General features: G+C 47.3%; 1 protein-coding gene across 1 annotated transcript in view; it reads right to left on the bottom strand.

Moving 5' to 3' along the window:
• The window catches only part of T265_00469 (hypothetical protein), a gene marked incomplete at both ends in the record, with an annotated part of 9,950 nt that extends 1,312 nt beyond the window's left edge, over nt 1–8,638 (bottom strand). Inside the window, 2 exons of the mRNA XM_009164242.1 lie at nt 8,082–8,177; nt 8,414–8,638. Coding sequence (XP_009162506.1) covers nt 8,082–8,177; nt 8,414–8,638 — 321 coding nt within the window. The remainder of the gene's footprint in view (nt 1–8,081; nt 8,178–8,413) is intronic.
• Between the last annotated feature and the right edge of the window lie 1,028 nt (nt 8,639–9,666).

Here is a 9,666-nt window from a genome sequence, read left to right as displayed (position 1 = left end):
CTCATGTAACCTGCTGGACACGCCGAATTCCTACTTGTTATCGAGTACAACTTGATGGGCAAGTTTGAATACCTAGTTCACCAAGTATATGAGACTACGACGCCACCAGTTAACTGACGGACTTTTGACGTTCTTTGACAAGGTAGAATTGCGTCAGCTATGCACTAAAGTGGACGGCACTTAAACGCTATGGGTTGTGTCAATGGGCAACGTTTGTGAGGATCACCTAAAGTTTGTAAAATGTGTAGGTCGCAGCCATACATCGCGGGCAACTGTATGGACTGCGGTCTCCTAAATCTACTATATTTTCTATTGTTCTCCTGAACCCCACCAGGTTGACACCATCCAGTGGGAAAATTTTCTTGAGGACAGTGCATCCGTGCCATATTTTCAGGGTATATGCTGCATGGTGGTTCTTATGGTGCCACATGGTTTTCGACAGTTCATTCCGAAATAACTGTTCACCTTTTTCCAGTTATTTCGCTGTTGATCTTACGGTAGCGAAGCACCAGTGTGGAACACTGATGACATGCTGTCGATGATGATGAACTGTTGACTTCTTCCTTCACTGACTATTACAAGTTTGGCACTGCGACCCTACTGGAAAGCCCTCGAAGCGCTCACAACGTTCGCCTTCGAAATCACCAATTAGAAGAACACAGCGACGTCATAATGAACTTGCTGCAATGTCGGGCCTAAAACACCACCAAAGAGATTAACGATTTTCCACGCACACCTCGATGCAATTTTCCGCCAAACACGACAGTTGGTTGACGTTTTCGTGGAACCATTAACATACCGTTAGCAATTCCGTGCCCAAAGACTGTATACTGAAATGTCAGTTCATCAGTTTTCGCAAGAGCTAAACCGATCTACTTGCCAGTGTCACTCCGATAGACTGAGACGATCCCTGGAGAAGCCACTTTTACAGCCGTAAAGAAAGCCCGGTGGAAGGGCAAATAAGGGAATTTACTCGCGGCACCATTCGGTCGAGATAGCTCAGTGGTCAAGGTGCGAGCTTACTGACCGAGAGGTCCGTGATTCGAACTAACCCCGGCATCTCCACTGCTCCTGGCTGGGCTTAGGCAAACTGACAGTATATCAGCCCTTGTACTTCTTTCGGGTAGCGTGGCAGCTGGGCACCGAAAGTGTTACGACTGAGCGATTATTTCTTTTTCTGCCGTTGAGGAAAGCTTAGAAAATACGTTGCCCAAGGCCGACTTTGCCGTGAGCTGTTTCAAGGTACAGAGTTCTTGCCTCCTCACAGCCGAGGGAATGGACAACTATATCGCTGGCAATCCCGAAAGGCGAGTTGCAACCTAGGAAGCTAGCGCTGGTTGCCAAAGAAACAATTCCATGGACAGAGCAGCAAACAAACAACTTCAACTAACCGATAAGGTGCGTCGTTACTACATTAATCACAAATCATACTATTTAAAATTGATTGTGCACAGACTGGTGAACTGGTTGATACAGAGAGCTTGGCGTTTCAATCTAATTCGAGAAAGCTGGTCTGTTTGTTAGTTGCAAGCAAGCCTATTCGACCGGAGAACTGTAGCCACCTCAAAACCGGACGCCTTCGAAGAGAAGACACTGGGATCTGACAGTTAGACATGCACTGCCCGCTGTATGGGATATGGAAAAGCTATTGCGTGTATTCGGATACATCAGTGAAAATATGTACCTAAACAACTGCCAGGCAAACTCCTTATCCACAGTGGTGAGCGAGGTGTGAACTGGTTTGGTGGTCATCTTAGATAAAGAAAGAGACGGAGAAATAAAGATGTTGGTGGAACAGGGTGGATTCACATTCACCACACAGCTACCGGGATCTTTTATCGGCGGTTTTTCATACATGATAACCAGCAGATAGAGCCAACTTGTTGGTAACTTGAGATTACAGCAACCTTCAATAGAGATTTCGTCTTGCAATTGAAGTCAGCTTATGCCAAAAAGCCAACCGCAAAGCTGTCCCATCTCTATTGAGAATCGTCAGCAAGACGTACCATCCACCGGGGAATTTGCAACAGACTCTAAGTAATAAGAATAACAATCGATCAGCTGCAACATCCGGTTGGTGCCTAGTTGTCACATCACCCGAAGGAAGCACGAGAGCCAGACAAGAACAGTCGAAAAGCAGGGGTTGGGTTCGAACCAGAGGCCTTCCGGTCAGTGAGTTTGCGTCTCAACTACGGGGCTGTCTCGACCCTTAAAACACACTTGATGGCTCGAAAACAGAACTAATTCAGATTCGAGGAGGCAATCAACACGTGACCCTCGGAGGGTCCTCGAAACCTCAATGTGCAACCTGGTGGCAATGGGAATCTCGTCGATATGGAGAAGCAGACGTGATCGTCCTAATCTTTAGAGACGCAGAGAGAAAGAGAGTACAAGCACGGTTGAATAAACTGACCATCATTGTACGATCTTCCTCAATGTGTCCTGTATCAAGGTGCAAAAGCATGCTTCAGTCTCTGGACACACCTCTCGCCATTCAACAAACACTGGAAGCTGTGGAGAATTTTTCATAACCCAGTAGTTGTGTTAACTCTGACGGTAATGCAGTAGTCAGTGCAAGGAGCTCAAAAGCTCGAATTACGCATGCAGGTCTGCACCATACGTGGCTTTTAAAAGCATATCACTGGATACCAAGGGTCCCAAGTACCAGACTACAATAAGAGCTGTTGTTGTATGGTTGCGAGACGGCCTTTGTGAGCAGACCATCTGAGACATCTTCAGGTCTTTGACCACCGATATCTCAGAAGCGTTGCTGGTATCACATAGAGTCCAGGAATCAGTCGCGAAGTGATTGAAGAACGAGTGTTTGGTTGTGTAACCGGTTTATCGGTCGCAGGAAGCATCCAGCTTGGTGCTTCGGACATGTGCCGAGGCGAGTGTTGCTCTCCATCTCTCCTTCCGAATGGCGGAGAGAGACGGACGTAAGATTTGGCAGGTGCGAAAGAGCTTTCGGTGACCGTGGGTGTTATTGGGGCCCCGTGAACTTTCTAGAGTCGCTGCGAGGAATGGCATTCAACCGATATCAATGGTGTTAATTTCTTTCCACACGGTCTGACTGAAGGTTTGGAGGTTCACAAGCCCAACCGCAATGTACCGACTAGTAGGAAACAAGTTGTTGCACTCCTTCCAACGCCAAAGCTGCAGAATACTGCGTATGTCACACCTCTATCCATTGACCATCTGGTAGTGACTTTGTATAGTGAACTGTCTTCTCGTGTAGCTCAATGGGTAGTATGCCATCGAAGCGAGATCAGGACCAGGGAAACAACTCCTTCGGTAATTGAAACACTCTACGCAAGATAACTTGCATATCAACGGCTGTCAGGCTGGCATCACGATGGCCTTAGTGCCCCTCTTGAAGCTCTGAATACTACTATGCTGTCGTTTCGTTGTAGCACGGATGTTACCGAGTTACTCAAAGTAACAGGATGGAAACTGTCCGTCCCGGGTAGCCTGTTAAATCGAAGAAATGTTATGCCGAATTGGTTCCGATTTTTGATTAACCTCTCTCGACACTGATTCCTGTTATTCTTCCAAGAATAACAAGGCAGGCAGTCGAGTGCTACTTAGAGGAAAATTTTTCTTCGGTGTATTGCTCTGCGTATTCTGACATTGATCCTCGTCCTCTGGCTAGCAGCTGAGGGGGCTTGTTCCTCGTCTCGAAAGCTTCCTCCATCACCCGCGGATCGGCTATTTGCAAAATCATGTTCATTATCCTTCCAGGAAGGGTGGGGTAAAACCTCATTTGGGGGGACTAATGGGCTCTTCTTTCGCGACAGCTATGATTCAGGAGTCAGTAATCACGTGACTAACAATATTTCCAAACACGTGCCTCATCCCGGAGTCTATCCAGGAAGACTATAGCTAAGAAGGTGACAGAACTGACTTCACGTTTTGCTACCATTTGGCATAAGATTTAACTAAAAGGGCTCATTGGGGCGAACGGTCGTCCGGCACGCGAAGCAGTAACCCTACCAGCGCGACCCGTTAGATGTTGCCAGTTACCTTATCGAGGGTGAGTGAAATTTCGTCTGACGACAGACGGCCGAATCATGGTTGCCATCCCTAGTCAGCACAATAATGCTGATACCCGGAATTCCACCTGCGGAGCAATCTGACTGAGCACCCCTATATGTATTCTTCCTGGAAGACCCCAGCATTGTAACTGTCGAGAGCTTCCTATTTCAAAATAATGACATCGCCATGATTACTAGGGGCTATGTTCACACCAGCCAAAGTGGCTTGCACGAGGACAACATAGTTACAGAGGTTATATTGAGTCAATAAGAAGTGTCCAACAAGCGGCACATATCAACATGCATCCCCTCTGATTTACGGGCAATGACCGCTACAATTTTCCTGAGGACGACTCATCGTAACAATATACTGCAATATAATCTTTTTTAGTATTACTGATCCGCCGTTCCCATCAGCCTCGCGCAATACCTCGAAAACACGTACGGCCAAATGCTGAAAGTTTTTTTGAGGACCTCAGCGCACAGCGGCCATGCTTCTGACCTGCGTTATAATATGGAGGGCATCGCAGCATTGGAAACTCTACTCTTGACCGATAAGCTGGTGTCAAGCCTATGTCACAGGTGACACTGGTACGAAAGCTGCCCTAGCCTTCATAATACGGGTGGAAATATCATCTTTGGCTAGATCACCGGGACTGATACAGCAGCTCAAGTAAACGAAAATGTACGCTACCTTAATCGGCTCATCCATCAGCATGAGGTTTGTGTTAGAGCTCTTGCAGCAGCAATACACACTTTGTAGGTGGGAAGCACATATCAAACCGTGAGGCATAAATAACGTATTAGTTTTAGGTTGTAAACGTTGAAGTCCTATCCAGAACAATATAAAGACGACGTCACTTAGTATACTCATATTGTATGTTGGTCTTCAGGCGGCGCAGACTGATTTACAGGGACACTGTTTTTCAACTAGATATCGCATCAGATGGCGTGAATGGGTGGTCTGCCACTCTGTTGTGATGTTTTGGTTTGCGTGTCCGCTCTAATCGGGGAACAACAACACCCAAAATCCCCCTTTCAAACCCTTCTGCAAAGCCATACGTTGCCCATCTCGCGGGCTGCGCCATTCTGGAGGAAAAGGAGAGCAACAATGGTGTCAGTAGACTGTTTTGGTATGCGTAAAACATGACCAAGCCAAAGCGGTTGGTGTTATCCACGATTGAAGTACCTGCCAAACACCCGTTTTCTCAGTATCTCGTTACGAAATGGTTGACCCATCCAACACCAGGAACGCTCCCGAGACATCGGTAGTCAAAAACCTGAAGACGCCTCACATCCGGTCACAGAAGGCATGTTTCTCAAACACGCAACATCATAGTCCAAACTGCAGCGAATCTTGAGACACATTGACAAGCTCTTTGATACCACAAGTGACAGCAATCAGCAAACATGGCCTTTGAGATATGTACATCCTTCGAGCGACTATCAGCAGGTTAACCAATGGTTAGGGGTCTGATGAACACATATTTCAGGTTGAGAATTGGAACGTGTGTGGCAAATTGTCTCATAAAATGGTAATGCAATCGCATTTCCCGCTGAACACTGCTGCCTAGCGACCAGGCCTTTGTGCTAAAGGCTTTAATCGAGGGCCCTAATGGTCAAGATGGGCTCAGTGGTTAGAGCACGAATTCACTGACGGGAAGGTCCGAACCGGACCTTTGCCTCTCGACTTTCCCTGTCAAGACGTAGGCGCCCTGGAAGTAAACGAGCCCTCATGCAACCATGATACACACAACCAACAATAATATTTTCACTGACGGAAGGTCCGAACCGGAGCTTTGCCTCTCGACTTTCCCTGTCAAGACGTAGGCGCCCTGGAAGTAAACGAGCCCTCATGCAACCATGATACACACAACCAACAATAATATTATTGGCCGACGCGTGGTGTTACCAACCAGGTCACCTTACTCGCTGTATGTAGCAGAGCCGGAAAGCGAAAACAGACTACTGCTGACGCCCCCTTCTTGCACTTTAACGCATTCCCCGTTCTGCCTTACTCGATTCCATTTTCAATACTCTCACCACAAGTCCCAGCACTATGACTGACCGCTTTATTCACCATACATCGCATACAGCTTCAGTTTGTGTGCGTCCGAATTCAGTAACAACGCTAAACACTTCGAAATCTGTTTCGAAACCCGAAAGTCGGTCTATCAAGCTGCCTTTAATGTTCGCACACCGAAGCCAGCGAGATAGGTAGCTCTTGTTCGTAAGCTGAATTCCATATGCATTGATTTATGCTGTTTGTCGGAAACAAGGATGCAGGACTCAAGTGCTGTAGTTGAACTGACTACCTCACGTCTCTGTTCCTGGTTCTGGCTACAAGCCTATGATGCAGAGACCACTGGAGACGGATAAGCCAGAGTGGATGGTGTGTTGTATTATATTAATCGATCGAGTGGAAGCGTCTCTACTTGGGTGGCACCCGTTAATATTTGCAGTTCACCCGACGTCTTGGCAAAGTGAAGTTCATCGCACCTTATTTATTGTGCCTGCTTACGCCCCAACGGAGCTCGGGGTGCTCTTTTACAGCAGGTTGATCTCATACTTGTTGCAAGGGACCTGAACGCCCGGATAGGTGGACCAAGCGCTGCTTATGCGCAACTAAGTTGACTTCTTGGGTTGGATGCGAGACGCAGGGACAATGGAGAGCGTCTGCTTCAAGTGTGTTCTAATCACAGACTGATCCTTTACAATAGCAACTTCCGGAACAGCGGAAATCGCTTGACGACGTGGTGCTCACCAACTAACTAGTCCGGAATCCAAAAACATCACCATCAGCTACCGGTGGCAAAGACCAATCACGGCCTGTCAATCTTGGAATACTAATGTGGACTCTGACCATGCACTTGTCCACTGATGCTTCTCAGTGCACTTTTCAGGTCCACGGAAAACGCGCACACCCAACTTAGCCACTGAGAAGCCGGCGCTATGCATGCCGAAACAGCCTACAGAGACCAGTGTTGTTTTTCGTGCCACCTTCCAAATGGCACGAACTTCGAGGTGAACAGCGTATTACTTGGCAGAAAGAGACAACGAAGAGTTTAAGTTGGTGATGAGGCCTGCTTTGCACGATGGGGTCCCTGTGACCTTTTCTGCGCTGGAGAAATTGCAACTCCTTGATATATGCGGCCTTCGCGCTGTCAGTTTCTTTTCAGATTGTTTGGCTGAGCTTCTCTGAGTAAAGGCACCCCAGAATTCGTGTGACAAACCAGCGCCAGATTCTCTCTGGCACTCTTTTGTCCTCTTTCTTTTCTTTAAATGAAGTTAGATAAACCTAGTGGTGGCAGTGAAGCAATAACGCCAACACTAATAGCGATAATTTTGATTATCAATGCATCACGAGAGGCTGGTAGTACGCGATACTGCCATTCCAAAGTTAACAAATGCAATGCAATGCATGGACAACCTCAACACCATAGTTCTGAGGTTTCGTTAGAGACCGGGACGAGATGGCTCAAGTGGGTAGAGCGTGAACTAACTAATCGTACGGTCTGTGGTTCGAGCCCGACCTCTGCCTCTCAACTTCCCCTGTCTAGGCTTGGGCAACTTGGCAGTATCTCAGCTCTCGTGCTTCCTTCGGGTTGCTTCCTTTCCTGCTTCCTTCGTTAGAGACCAGAAACACATCCAATAGCCCGTACAACAGTCCACACACGGAAGACTCCAATGAGTAGCAGTCTTGTGTTCCGACTAACTGCAACATGTTTACCGCAAAGGTCATTCTCACTTGCGTTTAGGAAGTCAGCCAAGGTAAACGAACAAAACTGATTTCTCACTACCACAACTTGATCACCACAACTATGAAAGAGATGCAAGTCTAAGGCACTACAACCGTCCACTCACAACCATGTGGATGGTAGTGCACCCTGGATTTAATGGAGCTAACTGAACTTTAACTGGAAGTTCGGATAAACATACAAAAGTTCATACAAAAAGTTCATCGGACAAGCCGAGTGGGAAATTTTAGGACAGAAAAACTTATTCACTCACAGTTCCTTTTCAAGAAGGTTTCTGACAACCACTGACCCCTTTGCCGAGGTACAATCCTGCTTGTTGCAGACGATCAGGAACTTTGGTCGGCAGGACACAATCTCCGGGTCCGTCAGAACGTTGTACATAAATCTTCAAAGTTATCGAAAGAGAAAAACATACTCCGCCACGTCCTTCAGTTCTGTCTGTATGTTTTTTGAGTCTATCACAAACAGTGACGCTCTGATTAGGAACAGTCATTTCAAGAGCACCATATATACCTCGTGTCACACTTGAATTTGCTAAAACACTCATACCTAACTTTCTCATGACCAGGAACATCAACCAAGGTAAGATTCTAGAAGTGATGACTGTCAAACTCAGCATACCTCTTTTTCTGTTTGGAACTTTCCTATATTTTCCTTCAAGGACGTATGAGTAGGCATAGTGGCACCATGGTGAAGTTGAGCAAATAGAGTCGTTTTGCCGGAATCACATATACCGAGGATCAACACGCTTGAACGCTTCTTTCGTAACAAGAACCAAACAAGCACTGTTACTACGAGACACAAGAAACAGGCGGTGAAAACTGGGAGCGCCACGCCCGCAAACATGACGGTCGAGTTTCAAAACACGCTCCACCGGCTCCAGTCCACTAAGAACACCAGGTGTTTACGTCACGGATTAACGGATTGATACACAGGATCGAGGCTTTTGCCCAAGTTTCCCGGGTCGGTTTTGTTCTTGTCCGTAAGTGGCTGTCGTTCACCTGAAAGGCACAAGTGAAAAAAGGGTGTAGCACTGCTCTTTATGTTCTCAGCGCGGGCCAGTTTGCTTGCCAGCGCGAGGATTCGCATAAATATATGCCTAATAGTGCTTTAAACTGGGTTCTAAAAGGGGCGTGTACAACCGTCGGAGGAAGGTCATTCCACGCAGCTACTACTCGAAATGAAAAAATTTTGCCTCATGAATGTGTGCGCTGGGAGCTTAATGAACTTCTGACTATGTCCCCGCCATGTGTTTGTCGGGTCAACGGTGAAAAACGGTTGGCCAAGCTTTGTTCAAACAGGGCATAAGTAAGAATTAGGTCCCCTCGGAGGCGACGGTACTCCAGGGGAAAGAGATCAAGCATCGCGAGACGCGTTTCGTAGTTCACGGATTTGAGGCCGGCAACCATTCTCGTAGTGGCTTGCTGGACACGCTCAGTGAGGGTGAAGTCTTTCGTGCGTCCTGAGTAGACAACTCGGTTGGCGTACTCCAGGAGCGGTTTGACGTCGACCCCATAGAGTATTTAGAAGTCCATGCGAGTAATACAGGGCAAGGTGCGTCGGATCATCCGTAAAATGGCGAATGCCACGTCAATACGAAATGGTGGATACACTGGTTGATACACAGGACGAAGGCCTTCACCTGGGCTTCTCGGAGCTGTTCTTGCTGCTCGGCAGCTTGGGTGCATCTGAAACACACTAGAGGAACAATGGTACAGCATCACTTAATTAGACCCTTAGGGCTGGGCAATGAGATTCTCCCACCCTCAGACGCACACCCCGAATTTCCCTGAAACGGTAGTTCGTAGTAGGGCAACTTCACTGCGGATGTTTGAAATTCGATGGTAGTTATCGAAACCTTGGAGCCTCCCATG

This window comes from Opisthorchis viverrini (genome assembly GCF_000715545.1).
Source record: "Opisthorchis viverrini unplaced genomic scaffold opera_v5_4, whole genome shotgun sequence".
NCBI classification, from domain to species: domain Eukaryota; kingdom Metazoa; phylum Platyhelminthes; class Trematoda; order Opisthorchiida; family Opisthorchiidae; genus Opisthorchis; species Opisthorchis viverrini.
The sequence above is the reverse complement of the archived record's forward strand: the minus strand, read 5'-3'. Positions and strand labels throughout refer to the sequence as shown.